The sequence below is a fragment of the Populus trichocarpa genome, chromosome 10, assembly GCF_000002775.5.
Source record: "Populus trichocarpa isolate Nisqually-1 chromosome 10, P.trichocarpa_v4.1, whole genome shotgun sequence".
In the NCBI taxonomy this organism is placed as follows: Eukaryota; Viridiplantae; Streptophyta; class Magnoliopsida; order Malpighiales; family Salicaceae; genus Populus; species Populus trichocarpa.
Genome location: NC_037294.2, coordinates 17,139,669 through 17,163,387, shown reverse-complemented (window position 1 = coordinate 17,163,387; position 23,719 = coordinate 17,139,669). Strand labels below are relative to the sequence as shown.

Genomic DNA, 23,719 nt, shown 5'->3' with positions numbered 1-23,719 from the left:
AGCTAGTGATTGTTGCGTGGCATTTTCATGCTCTAAAGAGATCTTTGCAGAATGGACTTATGCAATCTGCTGCCTTTTTCTTATCTCTAATCCCATAAAATTGCAAAGAAACAGGTCATAAGCTTCCAAGGATATGTTAGAAACTTGGCATGATCACATCAATCGAGTGTTTCCATCCCAGTTCAGATCTGGGTAAATTCCACTTCTCCTCCATTTTCTTTCAACTGAGCTCACCATCATCATCAACGAATCGCTTCCACCAAATTGCTTGAGCCCAAACCACCAGCTGCCGTCATGTCTGCGATGTCCATGCCTGGAGAGCATGGAGGATTTAAAGGAGAAGATTATAGGTGGGTTAAAGTAACTGAATAAATAAAAAATTAGAGTTCTTATCGATCTGAGGATTTTCTAGGGTTTTTTAAAGGAGAGATTCCAGCAAACCGGGAGAAGAAAAAATTAATTAAAAACAATAAATTTTGGTTTCAATCAGGATCATAGAGATAAATTGTGCATTAAAGAGAGAATTTTTAATCTCAGCATTTTCTAATATTGATAAATTAAAGAGAGGGATTTGAATCCTTGATAAACAAAAATCTGCATAGCAGTTCCAATGTTATAGCTTGAATCACTCGGCCATTTCTTCTACATAATGATCAAGATAATAATTTTAGTTCTAAAAGTTTTTTTTTATTTCAAAAAACTTATAGAAATCACTTCATTTATTGGTGTCAAAATAAGATATGCGGTATAAAAATAAAAAAAAATGTATTTTCTTTTTTTCCAAATAAAAAACAAGATCATAGAAATTGTCCAGTGGCATACTCTCAAACTCTTTGCTTGGGTTTATAATATATTATATATGAGAATAATTTGATTTTAATTTTGTTAAATTATAGTGGGTAAATAAAAAATAAATCAAATTACATCATGTTGATGGTAATTTTTTATTTTTTAAAATATAAAATACGTGTTTAAGATAAAAACAATTATATTTTAACAACACATGAATATCAAACAAAAACCCTCGGTAACTCGGTTATCCTCACGGATGGATTTGGTTTGGTTGTTGTGTCCTTACATGTTAGTTTAGTAAAATTAGTTGAGTTACGGTAGTTTCAACTTCATTAGTTATGTTGTAATAATGGAGTTTATCATTCATTATGCAGCCTAAGGCTCTGTTGGCATAAAACCCTAGAATCTGTTTTTTAAATTATTTTTTATTAAAAAAAATAAATATTTTAATGAGATGGTAATAAAAATACAATATATTTTTTAATTAAAAAATGTTTTTACAAAAATACCTATATAAAAAACAGTCCCGAGAGTAATACAAGAGAGGAATAGAAAAATCACAACCGTCAAAACAATGAGACCGCAAAAATCAATGGCATTACTTTCGTGGCATTTCCCGTAAAGACAAAACCGTCGTCGAATCTATCATTCGCGACTCGCCCTCCCGCCAAAACACAGTAGCAGAGCGAAGCGGAACAAGCAATGGCTGCCTCTTCCAAAACAATAATGGATTTCCTCCAACCCGCCAAGCGCCTTAAACTCTCTTCCTCCTCTCCTTCCCCAATAGACCCCTTAAATCTCTTAAACAAATCACTCTCTGCAAAATCAACCTCCACCGACCTCACTCCTGACCAAGTATCCCGCATCGAACTCAACAAACTACGCGCCAAATCCAAACGCAACCTCAAACTGTGTTCTCAACTAGTCTCCAATTCCAAAGGCAACACTCATCTTCACCAAATCGATTTCAATTTTACTTTCCATTTTTATTTTTCTAGGGTTTTGATTTGTTTGTTTCATCTCAATTCAGGTTCCTCCGGGCATGTGAATTTAGAGGAACTGTTGGTGGAGAACACGTGGCGAGAGGTGCTGCCAGGGGAGTTGGAAAAGCCGTATTTTAAGAATCTGTGTAAATTTGTGGAAAGTGAGATTAGTAACGGGAGTGTAGCTATATACCCACCGCAGCATTTGATTTTCAATGCCTTGAATTCGACACCGTTTAATACGCTCAAGGCTGTTATCATCGGACAGGATCCTTATCATGGCCCTGGTCAGGCAATGGGGCTTTCTTTTTCTGTGCCTCAAGGGGTTAAGGCACCTTCTAGTCTTGTTAATATTTTCAAGGAACTTAAGCAGGATCTGGGGTGTTCCATTCCGTCTCATGGGAATCTTGAAAAATGGGCTATTCAGGTAAATATTCTCCCTAGCAATCATATGTGATTTGCTGTGTTCTTCTTTGTTTAGATGTGCTACTTATTATCAACTTACTTTTAGATCTAAACAGGGGTTTTGATTGATCTGGTTTCTTATCACATTAAATAGACGAATTTGAAGTACAATCTGTTGAGAAATAAAGTTAGTAATAAAAGAAAAATTTGGAGTGAAAGATTTGTTCCATTGTTGCAAAATGTTAAGTTGGATTTTTTTTTGTTTTGTTTCAGGGTGTTCTATTGCTCAACACAGTTCTCACTGGTAAGATTCTTCATCATGCAATTTATTTCACAAATATCTTGTATTTGCTTGATGCCAGTTTATTTCAGGGAAACTTGGGATAAATTCAGTCAGTGGGTGGAAAAGCTCCCATAATCAATGCAATCTGTAATGGTGGAGTTGTTGTATGAGTTTTGAATATCATGGCATGCTATTTGTGTATAGTGGAAGAATTATGAATCATGACAATTGTGACAAGTTTTCCATGTTGGCATGTGAATTTGATGAGGCAGTTGGTAGAGCTTTATTTAGTGAAGCACAATATTTTTGATATTTACATTTTGGCACTTCAGGGTCTAACATTTCGTATCTGAAAATGTTCAACATGAAAGGTTCTGGTTATCTTTTGTTTCTGTTCAGTTAGGAATCACCAAGCGAATTCTCATTCAAAGAAAGGATGGGAGCATTTCACTGACGCTGTTATCAAAACAATTTCACAGAAGAAGGAAGGAGTTGTTTTTCTTCTTTGGGGTAACTCAGCTCAGGAGAAATCCAAGTATGTCTATCATGCAAGCTTGGTTCAGTGCAGCAAATGAATAAGATATCTGCTGTATTAACAAAAGTCTCTCTCCCTGCCTCCCTCCCTTGTCTCTCTCTCACACACACACTTGCGCGCGCGCGCGCGCACATACACGCTACTCAATGGATTGAGTATTTAGTTGATTAACTCCAACATTTTTGGCTTAATAATATAGTTTGAAAGAGACTAGAGTGCATTTGGGTGTTGAATTCCCTAACAGGTATACTGTACTTGAATCAACTGGCTCTGAAGCATGCATAAGGTGGGATATGTGTTCACCAAATGGCAAACACTTCTGTTTGCTGGGTCACCTTGCTGCAAACCTAAATGCTGCGTAACTATGCACACATTTTGGCATTCTAAATGAGTTGACATTCTGTGGAATGTCATCTGCCTTGACATGGAGAACTATAAATTCAAGGAAAAGCAAGATTGAATATCAAAGGAATGTAGAATTATGGTCTTGGTTTAATGTAGAGCCTAACTTGCTAGCTGACCGGGCTTCTTTTGTGGAACTGCCCAACTCCTGCCTTTCAAAAGGCCTGGCACATGCACCTTTTTTACAAAAAAGAAATATTGAGACTTAAAAGCCCCTTTACTCATTTTTTGAATCTTATTTCTCATGTTAATTCAGCTTCTTATGTTATCTTTTGGATGTTCTGAGATTTAAGCATTAAAAGTGTTTCTGTAAGTTCTGGATTTGTTGCACACAAGTAGTGGCTACTCTCTGGTTATCTTATTTATAACCAACTTTATCCTACTACTAGCATTTGTTTTAATATAAGCTTGTCTTTCCTGTTTAGATGTCCTCGTCCTTTTAGACTAGGAACGCTGATAGTCTGTATATAAAGCATCTAACCTGCAATCTTTAGTAGAGATAAAACAAACAACTTTGATAGCCTATTGTGGTTTTCCGAAGCTGTGATGGCCTAGCTCGTTATCCTTGAATTTTTATCATCTTTATGCTCATCAATTTACAACTCAAGTTCCAACTCTAATCGACCATACTCTTTCCCTTAATTTCAGTTGTCCCAAATAGAAGTCCTCAATGTACAATCCTGATCATTTATCCTGCATTATGCCTTATATTTATTTATGCTTGTTCTGGTACAAACTTGGTCATTGTTGAAGATACAATAGTTTCAAATGAAACAATTACGAACGTTTTATATAAGATGACAGGTTCGAGAGAGTAATTTTTCCTTAAAGTTGTAATATGCTCATAAACGGTTTTATGAACCAAAATGACTCAAGTTTTGTTTGATGAATGAATTGAGAGGAATGTTTGCTTTTTATGGATGATTTCATTAACGTTTTTATGACTTAAAATGATTCAGTTTGTGTGATGAATTTGGAGGAATTTTTGCTGGAATTTAGTAGTTTGAATATCCAGTCAGCATGCTTATAAAAGGGCTGTTTCCCAGGTTAATTGACCAGACAAAGCATCACATTCTGAAGGCTGCACATCCTTCTGGCTTGTCTGCAAACAGAGGCTTCTTTGGCTGCAGGTTAGTTTGTTTTCATTCCTAGTAATTGTAATGCAATTTTATATACTTAAAATGGAAAGAAAATCACTATAAGGAATTTATCATTGTCATCCATATAATTTATTAGTTGCTGTTTTAGCCTTTTAGGGTTCTCAGATTTAGAGTAGATGAGTTGTGATGGGTGTTAGGCATGATCAGAAGGCCAAGGGAGTGAGAGGCAGTTAAGGAAGTTAAGTTTCGTCACTTGGGGCTGAATAGTGAGAATCATTTGTCCCTTAAACCCCAAGTTCATGCAAATTGGTATCGAATGCAACTAGATAACAATTCTGACAAACAGTAGGACTTTTTAAGGGACTGGGAACGCTTTAGGCAGTTCAAAATAGTTTTGTTGGGATCCAACAATTTCATCCCCATTTTTTAACTCACAACTGATAAGATAATTCACAAGGAAGAACATGTCCTTTCCTCTGTTTTATTTAATTACGGAATCATTAAGTATCTTGAATTAGTTTTACTTGTGCGAGGTCACATTATTGTTTATGTTAAAATTTGATGTCAAATATAACATTATTTTGCAAACATGTTTTCCTTTCTATTTATGCATCTGATATATTGATTCTCATAAAAAAAAAATTACAGAACTCATGTATCCAATACATGAAGGAAATTCAAATTCATTAGAAGGAAAAGGCAACCTTGTTCCCTTTCGATGAATTCAATAAAATGACAGAACTGTTGACCATTGTTTGCAAATGATGTGATCAGGCATTTTTCTCGCACAAATAAGCTTTTGGCGCAAATGGGAATTTCCCCAATAGAATGGCAACTTTGAATCGATGGACCAGTTACTGATATTGATTTTGGAGCAGGGCTTTGTCAGTATTTCTAGAATCTTCAAGCAAGACAAGTTTTGGGGGCTCTATTTATGTATAAATTGTTGTTTGCCTTTCTGTGAAGAGACTTCCCTGTACGGTCCCAACCTTGGTTGTATCCAAAAACTGCGCACATGACCATTATCCTGTCTTTTTTGGTGATTTTCCTTGTCCAAAAATCTAATGCTAAAGGACCTGTTTTTAATCCTGTAGTGGAAAAGTAACAGCATCTAATCAATATGAGATTCAAATGCAGTATCAAGTTGAAAAGGTTATTGTTTAAGATAAAAGAGAAATTCGATGTAATAGCAGCTCGGAAATTGTTGGACCTTGGAAGTTTCACAAGTTTTTATTCTTTTTTTAACATTTAAGGGTATTTTTTAGTTAGTTTGAGCTTAATATAAATAATGAATTTAATAAATTTCACAACAACATTGGATTAATTATACTTGCTGTATTCTTTATATTATATAGAGTTGTCAACACGGTATTGGCATTGGCCAGTTAATAATTTTTGCCTCGAGTGTATGCTTTGAAATCATATCATCTTCGAGATATGCAACTTGTGTGCTATTCAATTTTTTTTCTAGGGTTCTAAGAGTGTTTTTTTTTTTTTTTATAGTAGAATCAATGTAAAATTATGGTGTATACTTTTTAACTATATCGCACCACTTTTCCAATCCAACCCTAAATAATTGGAACTGTTTAAACTTGATAAAATATTTTTTTTTTCTGGGTTTTGATCAATAGGGGAAAAAAGAGAGAGTGATACCCAACTAAAAAAAATTAGAAATTTAATTTTAAAAACGATATCAAGTCTTTTAAATTATTTTAACGAGGCTAATATATAGTATTGAGATAGGAGAATCATATTACTAATTAGAAATAATAAAAAAAAAAACAATTACAATAAAATCATTCACACTTATTTGATTCCTATGCGTTGAAGTGGATAAGTTTAAATTCGATAAAAAAAAAACTAAAAAAATAACCACGATAAAAAGACATATCGGCGCCCCTATTGACAAAATTGAAAGTTCTTAAGGATGATAGTGGAATTATTTCAAACCTAGAGAGAGTCTTTTTCTGTAATTTAACCTACTCCTCCAATCCAGTGCTCTTAGTTAGCTAGCTGTTCGTTGATATACAACTCCAGTAAATTCTGTCTCTCCACTCTAGTTTTCAATGATACAAGAAAGACAATCTTGTGTGAGCAGCAGCAGCACCTGAACAAATTCAACTCCAAAAATTTCTATAATCGTAAATGGAGCGAGAAGAAGGAGAGGTAAGAAACTTACAATGCGAATCATGCGGTTACATAGGTCTTGAAGAATCCGATGGCTTCTATTACTGCCAGCAATGCGGTGCTCAAGCTCAAGGCATCATGGAAACCGGCGTCGCCGACGAAGACTTTGTTGAGAAAGGCCTTGACGCCGCCGCCCTCTACAGCCACCGCCACATCCGCCGCTCCCAACCCACCCACTGCCCCCAACCCACCGCTGACCCCTCCTCCATTGCCTGGCTCAGCTTTACCCAAGAAGAAGCAGAACCCGACAACAACAATCATACTCAGAATTATATTAAGAGAGAAGATGATTATGGTTATGATTATAATGATGATGGGGTGTTTGGGCCTACAGAGCCTGAGGATTTTGGGGGGTTGAGTAAAGCGAAGCTGAGTTACGAGGATTATTATAATGAGGTTAGGATTAAATATGTTTTAGGGATGGGGTTAATGATTCGGTTACAGTGTGAGGCTTTAGTTGAAAAGTTTAACGTGACTCCATTAATTGTCGGGGTTGCTAGCACTGTTTGGTTAAGGTTTTTGCTTACTACTGGGGTTTTTAAGGATAGCTGGGCTAATGATGTTTTGATTGATTCCGAGATGCAAAAACCAGAAACCACCGAATTGTCAGGTAATAATTATCGCAGTAACTTTTTGTTATTTCTCCTCTGTTGTCTTGAAATTTTTCGTTGAATTTTTCAATTTTTTTGCTGGTTTCAAGTGGATATCGATATGGTTTACATCTATGTATGCGTATGGTCTTATTGGATGCTTCACTAGTTTTAGTTTTAGTGTGTGAGAATGATTACATTTTTTTATTACACGGACATTTTTCGAGTTTATATATGTAATTTTTGTAATCCGTGATCTCAGTGGAACCAGAAGATAAGAGACGTGTTAGGTACCACCGTCATGAACCTCGTAATTCATTTGGTCAGCGTGCAGTGCTAATATGGTTTAGGTATCTGAGAAAGGAAATACCACTGCATTATTCTTTAGTGATCTCGTTTTTGGCTTGTCATGTTGCTAGAGAAGCAGTTTTACCCACAGATATAGTGAAGTGGTCGGTCGAAGGGAAACTTCCTTATTTTGATGCTCATGTTGAAATTGAAAAACACTTTGGACATTCGTCGCCTGCCTGTTGTATAAGTTCAAGTCTAATGTTCAGGCCTGTGCAAGCAGTTCCTATTCAGAAGTTGGAGTCAATGGCAGCCAGCATTGCTGAGTCCATAGGCTTGCATTTGCCTCCAGTGTATTTCTATGGAATAGCGTCTCGCTATCTTAAGCAGTTGTCTCTTCCAGTTGAAAAGATTCTTCCACATGCGTGCCGCATATATGAGTGGTCAATGCCCCCAGATCAATGGTTTTCAACAAATGAGTTGAGGCTTCCTAGCCGTGTTTGTGTATTGTCAATACTGATTGTAGCAATAAGAATTATCTACAACATAAATGGTTTTGGGGCATGGGAAGGAAGTTTGTCTGGTTATACAAGCAGACTAGACTTTCCTTGTAGCTCTCAAATGCGAGTTGATGAAAAAGATTCCGGTTCTCCTCACAAGCTGGATGATTCAGATGAGAAGTCTATTGGTAACAGATCGCATGTTCAGAGGTCTGAGTTAGATTCTGCAGAGCTTTTGCGCAACTTAGATGCTAAATACAATGAGATCAGTGATACCTATGGTAATTATTTCTCTCTTGTTTTGGACGTCAATTGGCATTGGGTTACTGGAACTGAAGGATTCCATGTTCTAGAAGGGTTTTGTGTTTGTAGTACTCTGCCCCACTTATTTATTCTTTCTTGTGCTTGCAGAGTTCACAAGGGACTTGCCATCATATCTCCAATACTGTAATGAGGTGGTATTTTGTGGAGCAGGATCTTCGCATGTGAATCATCGGGAGGATGAGTTAATAAAGAAGTTGTGGGATTTTTATCAGAGTGAAAAGGTAATAAGCAATCTGAAAGTTTCCTATGATCTATTTTTAGGCATATGCTAAGGATTTTGTGCCATGCTGGTGTTTGTTGATTGTAACCTGGATCTCATCAAACTTGGGCTCACATCATTAGATTCCCTTCTAATGTGCTAGATACCAATTGGTCATTTTTTTCAGTATTTTTTTTCGTAAGTTGAAAATTGAAATAGACTTCCGACATCCTTTTATTTTCTTTGGATTTTCGACTTCAAAATGTAACCCCAGGTCTGAGTTCTTATCGTTGTTGTCAATTTGCTATAATTATATCTTCATGGTATTCAAAGTGAACGTTGTTTTTTGCCCCTCATTTCTCTGAGTAAAGAATCATTCTTGCTAAGAAAAAAAAGTAAAATATTAAATTTGGTGTACTGTATGTTTGATTGACTGCATATAAGAGTAAAATCTTTCCTGGTGGTATCTTCAGATTGGTTCACAGTCGTGCCCTGTATGCTGAATATTTTTATTCTATGCTCTTATAATTTGGAATCTAGGTTGGCAGTTTCTTTTTCTGGCGCTTTTTTCTGGATGGTAGATGTGAATGCTGCATGTCAAGGTAGTAAGTGCCAGAAAGCTAGTATTTGTGCTGACTTGTTAATTGTTTCTGTTATCAGTATTCTGATCCGGCAGAAGATGATGGAGCACAAAATAGGACTGTTTTTAATGGAAAAAGATCGAGGAATGACAATGGATTAGCCAGAGATCAGATGGGAAAAAAGAAAATTAGAGAAGAGACCCATGAATGCCTATCCACTGATACCTGCAATTCAACAGGAGATGAAAACAATGATGATTCAACGGAGACTGTCAAAGATAAAGCCATTAGAAAGTTGAAATTAGACATGGCAGAGAATAGGTTCTATTACATTCCACCAAGGCTCAAAATCAAGAGATTTGATTACCTCCACTATGTACGGAGGGTAGGTGATGGTGCGTTAACTTATGTTGCCCATGCAGATTATTATATTTTGCTTCGTAGTTTTGCTAGAGCTGCTCAGGTTGATACCCGGATAATGCATATCGGGGTAATGAATTTTGAGAGAAGAGTGGCTTGGATGGAAAAAAGAATCGACTACTGTTTGCACTTGACACCTCCCAGTTTTACCTGTGAGTATTGTAGAGACGTGCCAGATCATTCTGATGATGACGATGCAATTGGACTTTCGCAGTTGCATTTGTGAAATGTTTTTATTTGATCTCCATCATATAGTTAGTTCTTCTGATACCCTTTTTCAAAAACACATCAAGGGCTGCATCTATAGCTGTTTTTTTTCCTGAAAAGAGAAGTTTCTGTTTTGAATTTTGACAGGTCCTGCCTTGTAAATCCTGGGAATATTGATTATCAACGATTGTTTATGAATCCATGTTAAAGCGAATGGGTAAGGTGAATATGGTGACCATGTTTATGCCTATTCTGTCACCTCATTTTTTAGAGGCGATTTCTTCGGGTTGCATTCTATTGTCTGTTTTTAGCTAGGCAAGTAATTCTTAGTTTCTTAACACTATGATCCGTGGGATTCAATAGCAAGACGCTCACTGTCGACGTTTATTTTCACTAGAAATTACGTCAAATTAACAGGTTTGGCAAAGCTTAAGCCACATTCATGGTCATGTTTGGGTCAATAGATGACACCCATGCCATGCACTTGAGGCCTGAGGACGATAACTTTGTTCTGCCTGGACTGACCTGAAACGCTGGCCAGAGGACGAGAACTTTGTTATGCCTGGACTGACCCGAAACGCTGGCAATTTTCATCGGTATAGCTTTAGGAACAATGGGATATGGATTTAAATTTTGGAGATGGATTAGAAAACATGAAGGATAAGTCATTATTAAGAAAGCCACTTGCACAAGAACCCGATCCTCCATTAGGTGATGTGATTTATGGATGTTTGGGGCCTGAATTTCTTATTAATCAGTGTCGTTTAATAGCGGGCCACGTAGAGGAAAGAAGATGAAAATCTGCAGCATGTGGCAGGCTTTCAAGGCATAGAAGCAGCGATAGGTAATATAATATTTAGTATTAAGCTGTAGCTTAATGCAAGTTGCTTAATTATTTTTAAATTAGGAGCAAAAGAAAACAAACCTTGCGTCTTAATTAATGAACCTACTGAACAGGGAAAGGTGGAAATGCTTTGTTGAGGCCACTGCTCCTGTCGCCTAACACAGATTAAGCAAATCAAAACTATGCTGCTTGCGTTAAAAAGTCTGGGATAACAAGATAACATATAATAATAGTAGATACATGCCACCAAGTTTGGAGCTGGATTCACTGTTTGATTTGTGATCAGAATCCAAATCCAAAATCACCCTCTCCAACTACCCCAGGAGAGCCATTAACCCTTTTAAGAGAGAGGATGCATCCTATATTTATTCTGCAAGATCAGAGCTGCTCCACAAAATGAATAACAGATGACATGTCATTACAGATTGCATATCCAAATTTGATAAACCATGGCTTTAGGGGGGGGGGGGGGGGTTTGTTTCTATTCCCCTTTCCCTTTACTTCAAAAACAGATGGATTAATCGTATCAAGCGAGTAAAGAGAGTTCCCTGGCCAGTTCTAATAAAATGCAAAAAAAAAAAAAAAAAAGCACACCATGCCATGCTATTGCCCAGTAATGACGTTTACCTACGTTTTGGTGATACAGCAGTTAAAAAAGGCTGCAGAATGTTAATGATTGATATCAATAAAATATACTAAAGACAGGTTAACAGAGAACATAATAGTTATGTAAGAAAAGTTACTGCCCTTTTAACTGTCATGCATTCTCCACTCTATTTCTCTCCATGACGACCTTTAATTAGTGATTAGCAATCACTGAACGGTCATCAACATAGCTAAAGAAACTAGAAAACAAAAGAAGAAGAAGAAGAAGAAGCAAAGAACTTTCATGCCCACTAGTCGTCTGTCTGTCGTCTGTTTTTTCTTCTTTATCTAAATCAATACGATGGAGAAGATCCATGGGGAGCCATAGAACCATGTACACGGACTTTACTCTCAATCTGGTACCTATCAAAGCTATCATAGTTGCTCCCATTGTTGTTGAAGCTGCAACCTTTGTTGTCAGCACCAACTCTACCAGCTTCCTCATTAGCATTAAAACCACACTTGTCGCTGCTATTAATACCGTAACTATTATTCAACTTTTCTTTCCTGGACCTATTGTTATGCATCCAAACTTTGAAAACATTTCTAGTAACCCCGATTTCACTGCAAAACTCTTCAACACCTCTATCATTATTGCCTCTCAGCAACCTCCACCCCAACTTCTCAGCAAAAAGATACATCTTCTCTCTCTGTTCTTGACTAAACTTGGTTCTTGCTCTCTTTTTCCCATGTGGGCTTGTCATTGCGAGACTGTAACTCTGTTTCTGGAGCTGGGTTTCATCGAGATGACCAGAATGACCAGAGCTCAAGGACAACAGCATGTGAGGAGCAGAAGGGTAGAAAGACTGCGGGCTTGGTGATGCCGGTGATGTTGGGCTAGGACTTGGGCCTGAACTTGTTGACCCTGGGCTTTGGCTTGAGCTCGTGGTCCAGTTAAGTGCTGGTGGTGGTAGCATGTGAGTGATGGTGGTGGGGCCAGATGGTTCACGGCGGTGGAAGTTGCGGTGGCAGCCACAGGCAGCACATTTGAACGAGGTAGGGTCTTGAGGGGTGGCAGTTGACTTGGGCATAAACTCCCCACAGCCATCCAAGGCTAGTCCACCAATACCTGCAGCATGGTTTTTGTGGCATTCTTTGTAAGACACCACCATATTTTGCTGTTGTGGTGGTGGTGGAAGATGGCGATTTTGGTGGGTCTTGTGTGAGCCATTTGTAAGGGATAAGGCCTTGGTGAGATGGGTTTGGAGTGGGGTTTCAGTATCTGTGTCCGAGTCAGGGGATTTGGTGATGTGGTGGGGGCTTGTGGTTGAGTCCATGGCTTTTTTAGTCATGTAGAGAATTGAGAGCAATTTTTACACACGAAGGATGAAGAAGTTGATGGGAATACAGTGATGATGATATTTATCTGTTTAGAAAGCCAAAATGTCTCACGAGGTAATGGGAAATGGGGTTTGGGAGGTGGAGATAAGATGGTAGATATAGATTAGAGGGATACAACTGTGCAAGGCAAAGGCCAAGGGCACTGCTCCAAGTCCCAACAAAAACCCTAGCTAGTAGTGTTACTTGTATAATATAAACTCAAAAGTTCAATAATATGATTTAGTACTTTGTCGTTAGGTTAGTGTGCGATTTCAATTTTTAGCTGGGTTGGTTGTGGGCAATCAATAAAATTGGTTTTCTACTGTATTGACCAACGAGTTGCAAGCAACGACTAAAGAGCACATTCAATGGAAATCTCTGCCTAAATATTATGCATTAACTAAATGCATGCACCTGTGAAAGAAATATGTCTGGATTAAGGAAATGCCGTCCTGAACGAACACGTGGCTTCATGCTAAGGGTGTACAGTAAAAAAGGACAGTTTGCCCTCACCCCAGGCGCAGCTCATCCCTGCAAAGTAGTACCTGGCATGATTTTCACGACAAGGCATGTTGTTGGTCGCTTTGCCTACACAATAGCCTCCTCCGCTGTTTGCGCATAGGTTTTGGAAGATCACTAGGTTTTTTTGCTTCCATGGCAAGTAAGAAATCGGTGTCGATATGAGAATGCCTGAGATAAACGGCTTACTTAGGATTAGCCGTGACTATTTTTTTGCTCAGGTGAATTCTTTTTAGAATACCTGGACAAGATCTTAGAGATCAGATTGACAAAACAGAAAAAAAAAACAAAAGGCAGCTATGACATAACAGAGGCTGATTTTGTTTGCCATGGGAGGAGATTTCATTTGGTAAGTACATTGATTGCATGATTGTAAATTGCACCGACCATGCATCTAAAGTGCTTAACTTTTTCCGCCCGGAACTCATTGCTCCTACTTGAAGGGTGATCGATATTGAAGAAGAATCTCATCACTTTGATTTAGCTAAAGGTCCACATCATAATCACCATTTTCTCTACCCTTGAAGCATCCTAATGCGGCGGCACGTCATGCTGTCTTTGATTCCTTATTTATTTTTCTGGGTACATGGCAGTAGTCGCCTCTCCTAATCATGTCGCATTTCTTTTCATTTTTAATTTGTTGAAGGAAAACTGCAGCTAGCCCCCATGATTTAAATATTACAATACCTAAATCCTTGCTCAATCCATCCTTCAATTGTTGCATAAAAAAATCATTCAACTACAACTTTTCCCTCGCCTTTATTGCTAAAAATGGTTAGCAGTGTGTGTTTTCTTGGGACACGTACGATCTTAAATGGAAAGTCCTGCATAGCTTATCAAGTCAACTTTGTGGTTTATTAATGGGGTCGAGTGAAATGGTCAGGAATGAAAACTGAGTTTCATGTATTACTACTCAAGGCAGACACCAGCCCTTCCACTGCTGGGTGAAAGATAACTTCATTGAGAAATGATGATAATCGAGGGGAAATTAAAAAGAAAAGAGCCACTGTTGATCAAGACAATCGACAAAAGTCGGAGATGTGATGTTTTGTCCTTTTTACGCTTTAAATTGTGGCTAATCTTCTCCGATCATGCTTTATCAGAATCCAAGAGAGAAAAGCTTGTGCAAGATAAACGCAATTTAGAGGCTTTAAGTCTCCCCTCAGTATTGATAAGACGTGAGATTTAGAGCATGCTTAAGAGGTATAATTAAAGGGTTTGCAAATCCTGCTGTGAGAGGGATGGATACGGGGGAGATGATGCCTATCTCTTTAACTGGGACAAAAATAAATGACAAGATTTGTTTAAATTAATGGATTGTCAATGACACCCCTCGGATCACCCTAAGCCACAAGATCTGGTCTCAAAGAGCAAAGAGTCAAGAAAAACTCCCTCTACTTGATTATACAGAACATTTTCCTGACAATTATGCCATCATCGATAAATGAGACAGCGACTACTTTCTTTTTATTATCACTTCCAGTGATTTTTTAGCCGGGAGTGATTAGTTTTGAATGGTAGACGGCTGAGGGATAGGGTTTCATGTGGGTGGGCTCACCCTGGCCACATGACATGACCTCCATATAATTGTGGGTTCATGCTAGATGATCAGTGAATTAAGACCTCTTAAACTTTATCCCTGATCAACATTCACCAGAACAGCTTGGTCCTTGCTTTTCATGCATTGGCTATAGAGGGAATAGAAGCGAAACTTGAATCTAAAATCTATAAGAAATTTAGGGTTCTTCTCTTCCAAAAGAAAAAACTACTAGGCTTTATTTATCGAAAAAGATGCACGAAAGGAATATAGATCGAGAGGTGCAAGGATTATGATGAAAATAATGGATGATCCATCTACTTGTTTGACTAATAAGAAAAAAAACACAATGAGAGTCCATTCATCTGAATCAATATTATTAAAGAAATAAAAAGGATAACAGTCGATATCCATCTAAATGGAAAATGATTAAGAATTACAAGGAGGAGGAATGCTTTCTTATATCGTTGTCCTTCTCGACACCTCTCCTTTTATCCACTCCTTTTTGGCCAATCCTCCATCCAATATTCTTTCCTGATAACAAGAGTGTTATATAAGATAAAAGGAATATTTTAATCGATTTGGCTAAGGATATTTTTCCCGATGAATATCTCGCTTCAAAATTATTATTTCCTCTCAAGTTGTTTGAAACTCTGGATTACCTGGACAAGTAATTACGAGAACAAAGAGAGCAACATCGGTCGCCGGAGTGCATGGTTACCAAGATTATTATCATTACATCTGTTACGGTGTCATCTTCCACGAGTGTAGAAGATACAGCACATGAGCAAGACGATGACCACTGTCCATTAGCCATGGTAATGACTCAAGAGGACAGATAACCAGGATTTTTTCTGTGCGATTGAGGGCCTGGGGGGAGAAAAGGCCCACTTCTCTAGCCTTATTTCCACGTTGAAAGCTTTGCATTTGCCATTTTTATGATCGAGTGAGCCATACACCCTCCATGGTCCACTGCCCTTAATTGCCGGGGCCCCACCAGATAAGCCACCATGATAGGAGGAGATAGATATGTCACAAACTCAGTTTTCAACTCATTAGGGGCCGGTGGAAAAGTATCCATGAAGGAGCGTTTTTGTTCTTTGAAGCAACATTACTTGGGAAGATGAGATTAAGAAGCGAAGAGAGAAGAGAAGAGACAAATCTCTCGAGGCAGCCTGAAGAATTAAGGATAAGAATTATCCTACTAATGTTATGGATAAATGATAATCACCCCTTTATTATTCTTATTTTCTAAGATTTCCGAGTAAACTAGACGTGTTAAGATTTGGAAGCATGTGACAATTTGGTTATTGTCCTCTTTAAATATTAATGATTGCACATCGAGACTAGACCCGAAACCCCCCCATGCCCTTTTGTCGGCCCATAATCCCATCATGTTTGGGCTGCAAGCCCATTTACTTTTTATCTCTGCAATGCCTGTTAAGCGACGCCGTCTCAGATCCACAGCCCTCTTATTTCCCCGCTCTCTATCCATATCTTCTTCTTCTACATCTAGGCACGTTTTTTCAACCATCTATCATCTGTGTTGAATCTTTAGCCTAGGCTGCTGTCTTTATTGACAAGTTAAGCTACTGACATGCAAGTGAGTTGGAAGCAAGATTGTCAAAGCTCCATTGAATGTTTGTTGACTAGGAGGCAGTCATGCAGGTTATGAAATTGGACACAAAGATTTCGGTTCTGCTGGATTCTTGTTATTGCAGCGCGCGCACTTGTAAGTAAATTGGTTGTGACGTTTGGTACAAAGCTCCAGATCCTGCACCATTGATGCGTTGGAAACTAGACACGAACAACTTTCTGAGGATATATAGCTCGCTCAGCAATTTTAAAACTGAAACCGGACCTGTACGGGCATTCTCAGCTTTGTTGGCTTCTTTGGATTGAGCTCAGGTCTTTTAAGCTTTGTTAAGAACCATCTACTCCAAATCCAGTGGTGAATGTGAATACTGGATTTACTAGGAATGCACCCGCATCAAAACCATGAAGAATTGGAGATGGACATCAGTAGTTGCTATTTTTCCTATTCAATTTCTCACCTGTCATTATGAAGAATAGCAGTTCTACTATCTGAGAGGTGCAAAAATGAGAATATAATAAATTTAAGGGTTTAAATTAAGTTTTCTACTATATATTAACCAACCATGAAAAGTTTCAGTTGTCACAAACAGGTTGAACCGAAGAAAAAGCATAAACAGGCAGCCCCTTGTTTATTTAAGCAATTTCATGATAGTAACCAAATTGTCATGCATGTCTTTGATCCATGGTATTTTTCGTACTGACACAACACAATAAACCGAAGCTAAGCACTTACAAGAGCAATAAGTTTCTAGACTAGTTCTATTTCTACAAGTCACGTCATGTAAGCAAACAAAATCGCATGAATCTCAAGTACTAGAAAAGGTAGGTTCTGAACTTGTCATATTAGTCAAAGATTGATAATTCAATTCATTTACACGCGTATTCTAATTTGAATTTAATCATGTGAATTAAGATTTTACTCTGATATAAGAATTGCAGTAAGTTATCAGTTGAATTCAAATAACATATCGCACATATGATTTGATTTCAATAAATTGAAAGGCGAATCAACTTCGTGGTTAATAAGTTCAACGGCGTAGATTGGTTTTGAGAAATACAGTCTAAGATTGAATATCATCTTTGTTGCTGGTGAATGGTGATAAAGAATTATTCAACCTTCAAGATTACGACTTTACTCGTCTGAAGCTTGCAAGTTGAAGTGAAAAGGGATGCTGTTTGAATGAATTCACTTTCTGGGTATGGTTATTTTCTGTTTTGATAAATGGGTTTGGCTTGTTTCAGTTTGATTCGCTCTTATTTTCTTCTTTGACTCTGTAATTCTGTGGATGCTTTTACTTATTTGTTCGTAAGAATAAACGGGCAGCCTAAATGGTTTTGAGCTATGTGTTATTACTATTAGATAGGCAATGTTACCTGCTTTGTACAAAGTTCCTCATCTTGCCCTTTGTTTTGCTCTTTCATTTTGTCTGCTATCACTTGTATGCATGTATTGATCAAATACTTCAAAACCCATGTAAGCAAACTGTTTTTAGTTGAGTTTCGAAATGGACAGATCGTGTTTGATTGGCACAGGATTTTGGAATTAGTGAGTGTAAGCAGCCTGTAGAGTAGACTTGTCCTGTTTTACTAGTTGTTTCATTTCGATTTCTCAAACTGCAAACTAGTGAGCATGTTGATTTTCTAGGCTTGAATATTATAGCTTTATGATGCGATGCTGTCTTGGAAAAGAAGATGAGAGTGGAAATAGCAAATAGGTTAGTTTAAGGGTTAGTGGTGCTGCTGAGAAACCAAACCCTGCCTCCTCAACTTTTACTCTAATATCTTATCTTTCTTATTCTCTGCTCCAATCCCAATGTGTCGCTTTCTGTAAATATGCTCCGGAACAAATTCCTTAAATAATTCTAAAGAGATGTCTTTCCTTATGTTAATGCATTGTCTTGTTCCTGGTCATTTATAATGAGGAAAAGCAATGATGTTACCAATAATTTTACTTTGGTGGAGACCCAAAGTATTTGAACTGGTACTTAAAAAAGCTTTTGTCAGAACAACTAATGCAAACCACTAATCCTCCATGAATTGCTCCAATCATGCCATGATGAACCCCTGTCCTATGGCAGTGAAGGACACTGAATTTCTATCCGAGTACATATATTTTGCTGCTCATAATCCTGTACATTCAAGCCGCGGCAGCAGTGATATTTAGGCGGAAGTCCAAATGTATGGGTGTAATATTCGACCCTGAACCTGAAGTGGGAAAGATAATTGGAGATTTTACTAAGTCTCTGATAGTTGGGATGATCTAATGGAGAAGCGTCTCTTAGTTTTATCAGGTCATGAGGAGAATCACAGATATTATCTGCCTTGTGAAAGGGAGTGCATCCTTGGTCATAATAGCGATCATCTTGTATGCCAATATCGATATGACTTCTTAGCTTCTCTAGGTAGATACAAGACCTGCCCTGTTTATGTCACATTAAATAAGGTGTGGAGTTTCAGAGTATTTCTGAATGAAAAGCCAAGAAAAACTGTATGTCTTCTTCACAAATATGCATAAAATCAATTGCGAGGCTTCTGGTCTCTGTATGACCGAGTAAGAACTTTATTTAATTAGTGCTTACCTTTGTTGTGGAGTTGTTGATCTTCTGGGTTAAGACATGTCAAGGGTTAAGTTTGAATCAATCAAAGTATCTTGCCTCTCTATGTTAGACTTTTGAACAGACTTTGTTAATGAAGGAATATCACTATAATCTGCAAAGAAGCATATAGCCAAGCAAACAGGTGCAAATTTCTAAGAAAGATTGAGGGGGGGAGAAAAAACTGTCTTTTTCCTTTCTGCGAGCCATACCATCATCTATGCCGTGTTCTTTGGAGGTTGATTATGATCTCAATTTGTAGCACAGAGATGATACTGGCTCTGTGAACATTTTCTCTAATAGCTTTTCTATACACATCTCTCTATAAAAAGACAAACTCTTAAAATAAAATAAAAAGCAAAACCAATCAACCCTTCCTCGTTAGAGTTCTCCAAAAGAAATATTCACCACTGTCTAGTTTTCTCTGCTTTGCTAGAAGCTATTCTTCTTCTTTAGCTGTCACCTTACTTGCTCTTCCTGCCTCTGTTTGAAGAAACAACTCAAATATATCAAGACCTGTTGTGGATAGGATCTGATCCTCTCCGTACTCTTCTTTTGCTTGTTTGACTTGGATCAAATGTCTTGTTTGCTTGGGCTGATTTCTTTGTGTCCATCCCCTGCATGTCGACATCCTTGAGGCTACGTTGGCTGTGTGGCAGTGTCCCGTGAGCTTTTCGGTCGTGTCTGAGGATCACCTCTACACTCGTCAAGCCATAAAGTTTACGAGGTTGAACTGCTATGAACCCAATACATATAAGAAGGATAAGCACTCTACGAGAACAAAAAACCATTGTTTCTGCTCTGAAACAAACAAGAAGAGCAGAGGTGTGATGTTTCTGTTTAGAGTAATGAGATGATAAACAGGTCTGAGAATGTGAGCCTTCTATTGTGATGCTCCATTCCTGTGGATATATGCCTGTTATTTATCCCTTATTGGATTTGGAGGGCGCTTTAAAGCAAAAAAGCAGGGAGGGGCCCCAGAACACCCGGTGGGATTTTTGATTCACCCAAATCATAAGCCTGCATTCTAAACATATTAAGGCTGTTATGGAAGAATCTGACAATGATGAATAAAGGGGTTGGAACAATACCCTTGAGAAGCCAAGTATCTTTTTTCATTTGCTCCCCTACATCCCTATCATTTGTTTTGCTTTTGTCCATTGAAACAGGCCTACCACTCTCTCGAACTCTTTAAATGTCTTGCCACATCACCCGACCATGCTTATGTGGACATGCACTGTGCGGGCTGATATTCATTCTTAGCCGATGGTCTTTCCAGCTAGGGTCTCAGCTAGGCTAGGCTAGGCTCAGCTCAGCTCATAATTTGAGGCAAGCTTTCTACGAATAACAGGTTTGCTGTCGCAGTTAAGTTACAAATATATTCTTATGGTATGAGGATCATGTTTTATGTGGTGGGTATTTTAGGAAATTATCGTTACTTTGGTATTAAGAAAAGGGGAGTTCTGTTTTTTAAGCACAAGCGATGAGGCCACCTAGAACTAGTAGATTGCTACAGTGGCAAGTCATATAAAGAATCAAATACGAGGGGGAAAGAATGAGGAATAGAACAGCCCCCAAAAGAAACAAGCTCTTGCTTTATGCCATTCTAAGATCTCCTCCTCACTTTAGAATTCCAAGCTCTCTTCCCTATGCAACAAAAACAACAGCACTTGGTTTCTTGCGCTATATGTGTTTCTTTATGCCTTTCTTTGGGTTGCTAAGTTCTTAATCTCCCATTCAATGATCCAGTGAAGACCCACTTCAACCCTCCTTCCTCCCTTTCTCTGTGTGGATTAAGCTGTAAATTTTTCTCGTTTGTTTATGAAGACCATCTTTTCCTTTATTCTCTTTTACTTTTCTGTTATTGTTGCTGTTGTTATGATATAAACCACATGCAACTAGGAACATTCTAAAGCATATGTTCTTGTACTTTATTAAATGAATATTTATATTGGTGGTTTAACAACGGTGATTAGTAATGGTCCAAGCAACAAAACCCCAACTTGAATGGGTTGTTAATGTGCTGATTCTTTGCTTTATATCCTCCAGATAAAGCAGAATGGTTAAATCATTCTTGCTTTCTATTCTTCCCTATCTTCCACAAGGATTAAATCCTCCCGTAGTGGGTGCCATGCACATGATCAATATGCCGATCCACTTCGAAGTATTGTTTGCTGCTTGACAGGGACATGAGAGTTTCTAACCACGAAATTGTGTGACGAATTAGACATCCGTATCTGATTCATCACATTTTGAATCAAATTGTTACTGCTGCATTGAACTTGAGCTTGCTCATCCACTGACTGGACTGGGATCGACCATTAGCTCCTAAACACTGTATCTGATGCACAATATTTTCCGACAAGTGTTATCGCCATTTTTTTATATATAGTTTTGTTGCTTTCATGATCAAGTGGTGTCGTTGTCCAGTCAAATGCATATGCAACACCCCCTTCTTTTCCTACTTTTTTTTGAAGAAGGGCGTCGGATTAAAGGCTTCAGTTTCAAAAACCAAAGAAAGGGTAGAAAGGAGAATTTTATTTTCGTGACCTGCTTTACCTGGCTTGAGTCACAACGTTGCATTTGAACTGTATTTTCTTGAAGAAAAGAGCCAGAAGATCCCTCGGGAAGCAAGCACTCCTTTTCTTTTTGTTGTCCCTGGCAAATATTATTTTCTATCGTTTTAAGATTTTGCTTTTTATCTGAAACTCATTTTCCTACAAATTAATACTATAAAAACTATAGTTGTTCAGTGAAGTCATAAAAAATGGTTTTATATTCCTTTAATAAATCATTAAATGTACGTTAGATACTGCGGTTTATTAAAAAAAAAATTCATGAACGGATGTTTTACGTATAAATTTTCAACCTCATTTGACTGCGCTGCCATGTCCATATTAATTAATAGTTGAGGTGCAGAAAAAGATTTTATATTATAATAAAAAGGAGGGGGGGGGGGGGTGATGCACAGACTCATGGGTACTGAACCATAAATGACCGTCTCCCTCCCTCCCTCCCTCCCTCCCTCTCTCTCTCTCTCTCTCTCTCTCTCTGCTTGAAATTTTGTAGGCCAAATTAAAGAGAATTCTTTTCATTCAAACCTTGCCAAATAAGAGAGAGGCTGCGTGGCCTTCTAGTTCTTCTTTAGATTGAGTGGTACGGGAAATGTACTTATTTAGAATAATCTTTCTTGTATTTGTTTTATGTTTATTAACATTGGAATCTTAATTCACAGGCCATGCCCCCTTTGGTGTAAGATAGAATTAGCTGTAGCAATCAAAGGAAGGAAGGAAGGATTCTATAATAATAATAATAAAAGAAGGAAATTTTATTTAATTTTTAAAGCGAAACCCTACGCTGCAAATTGTGGCTTTGTAGATTCTCGAGGCTGGTCTTAAAGTCGGGACTTTTCTTCAGTACTTTCATCAACAAGTTAAAACAATGGAGCCCGCAGGTTAAGCCGTGCAATGACTCGAATCCATATTCCGTAGTCCATCATCTTCTTCTCAGTAAGCCACCAATGCCATGTCAGGACCAACACACATAGGTGGCGAAGGGAGGAAGGTTGCCGGAGTAGTTTCTGTTAAAGGTAAAGCAAATTTGAGTCTGTAACGCTTCCATATCCTCAAAAGAAGACCTGTGGTATGTTGGCTACAACACAATGCAATAGAAGAAGAAAATGAACACCAATTTCTCCTATTAAATTACATGATATTACATTTCCATAGAAACTAGCATCTAGTACTTGATTGCAGACATTGTTGTACGATTGGAGGTCTTTGAGTTCGGAATTTATCAGGATTCTGACTAGTGGAAAGTTTCCTTGATCCCATAGATTGGTCGATAGTTCCGGTGGCCCGGTTTCTGCCTCTATCAAGCTTCGCACCTCCCTTACCACGCTTTCCCAAGAACCCATTTTTCAGGATTCGGCAGGCCCGTCAAAAAATTGGGGATACTTCCCCCAAAAACCAAGGGAGGCGGCAGCCCCCGTCCACGTATCTCTATTTGGAATTGCTTATTGGGTTTAAGTAGGTTCTCTGGTATGCAATCCAGCATGTGACAAGGTGGTTTGTTTTCTAAAATGTATGAAATTGAAGAAAAATGAGTATCCACAGACTGAAATAACACTATAAATCATGACAAGCACCAATTGAAGCAACAACCATATGTGTTGGGATCCAAGTTCATCAGGGCACCCCTCACATATTTTAAATTTTGCTGTTGCCATCTTCGACCAGCCAAAACAAGCATTGTCAATGAAGTCTTGAACCTGATATGATACACCAATTAGGATGTTGATCTGCATCCTTCGAGATTCCATATTTGTTTTTCTCAGGCAGTTCCCGAGAAATTTAGGGGACAAAAAGCCACGTTGTAGGTCAGTGTGTCTTGAATCATTCTCTAGAAACACAAATTGGGAACAACTAATCACTTCTTTAGCATAGGAAGATTCTTGATTAACCCGATTGTAAGTCATATATGTTCTAAAGAGACGCCAAAAAGTGAGAGCTGCAAACAGAATGTTATCGAAATACAAAGTAAAAGGGAGATGCGCTACCTTGTTCAACCTTAAAGATTGTTTTTAGTAAATAATTATCCAACCACTAGTCTGAGAGAACACTAATGCAATTTGGATAAAAAAAAATGAAAGAAAAAATCAAATCGTGAGTAATTCTTTATCGTTCTTATTAAATCATATCCAACATGTGAAATTTAAAAATTTTGGATTCTAACTATTTATTTTGCATGAGTTTCAAATTAAATTGTACGATAATTGTGTTAACATGATTCAATCAATTTGATAGAGTTTAAAAACAATTCGAAAGACCGATAAAAAGCATGATTTTGTTTTTAAAAAAAATTCAAGA

General features: G+C 37.9%; 4 protein-coding genes and 1 long non-coding RNA gene across 5 annotated transcripts; 2 read left to right on the top strand and 3 right to left on the bottom strand.

Annotated features, from left to right (window-relative positions):
* Window positions 1–1,367: 1,367 nt before the first annotated feature.
* Window positions 1,368–5,586, top strand: LOC7481588 (uracil-DNA glycosylase, mitochondrial). Its single transcript, XM_002316104.4, has 6 exons — window positions 1,368–1,732; window positions 1,823–2,202; window positions 2,454–2,484; window positions 2,863–2,998; window positions 4,447–4,530; window positions 5,275–5,586. The coding sequence occupies exons 1-6, from the start codon at window positions 1,495–1,497 to the stop codon at window positions 5,339–5,341; spliced, it is 936 nt and encodes a 311-aa protein (XP_002316140.2). The 5' UTR covers window positions 1,368–1,494; the 3' UTR covers window positions 5,342–5,586.
* A 759-nt stretch (window positions 5,587–6,345) lies between these two features.
* LOC7492940 (TATA box-binding protein-associated factor RNA polymerase I subunit B) lies at window positions 6,346–10,044 on the top strand. Its single transcript, XM_024609349.2, has 4 exons — window positions 6,346–7,297; window positions 7,540–8,346; window positions 8,477–8,610; window positions 9,249–10,044. Exons 1-4 carry the CDS (start codon window positions 6,646–6,648, stop codon window positions 9,813–9,815), a joined length of 2,160 nt encoding a protein of 719 aa, XP_024465117.1. The 5' UTR covers window positions 6,346–6,645; the 3' UTR covers window positions 9,816–10,044.
* Window positions 10,045–11,307: 1,263 nt separating this feature from the next.
* Window positions 11,308–13,005, bottom strand: LOC7492939 (zinc-finger homeodomain protein 11). Its single transcript, XM_002315017.4, has one exon. It carries the CDS (start codon window positions 12,575–12,577, stop codon window positions 11,579–11,581), a length of 999 nt encoding a protein of 332 aa, XP_002315053.2. The 5' UTR covers window positions 12,578–13,005; the 3' UTR covers window positions 11,308–11,578.
* Window positions 13,006–15,016: 2,011 nt separating this feature from the next.
* LOC127905877 (uncharacterized) lies at window positions 15,017–15,967 on the bottom strand. The gene is made up of 2 exons (XR_008060359.1): window positions 15,324–15,967; window positions 15,017–15,195 (listed from the first exon to the last, which is right to left on the bottom strand). It is a non-coding gene; the product is annotated as an uncharacterized LOC127905877 (long non-coding RNA).
* A 2,971-nt stretch (window positions 15,968–18,938) lies between these two features.
* LOC112328887 (CLAVATA3/ESR (CLE)-related protein 45) lies at window positions 18,939–20,011 on the bottom strand. The gene is given in 2 exon segments (XM_052456534.1): window positions 18,939–19,173; window positions 19,352–20,011. Coding segments are annotated over 2 exon segments (399 nt in total). The 5' UTR covers window positions 19,643–20,011; the 3' UTR covers window positions 18,939–19,065.
* Between the last annotated feature and the right edge of the window lie 3,708 nt (window positions 20,012–23,719).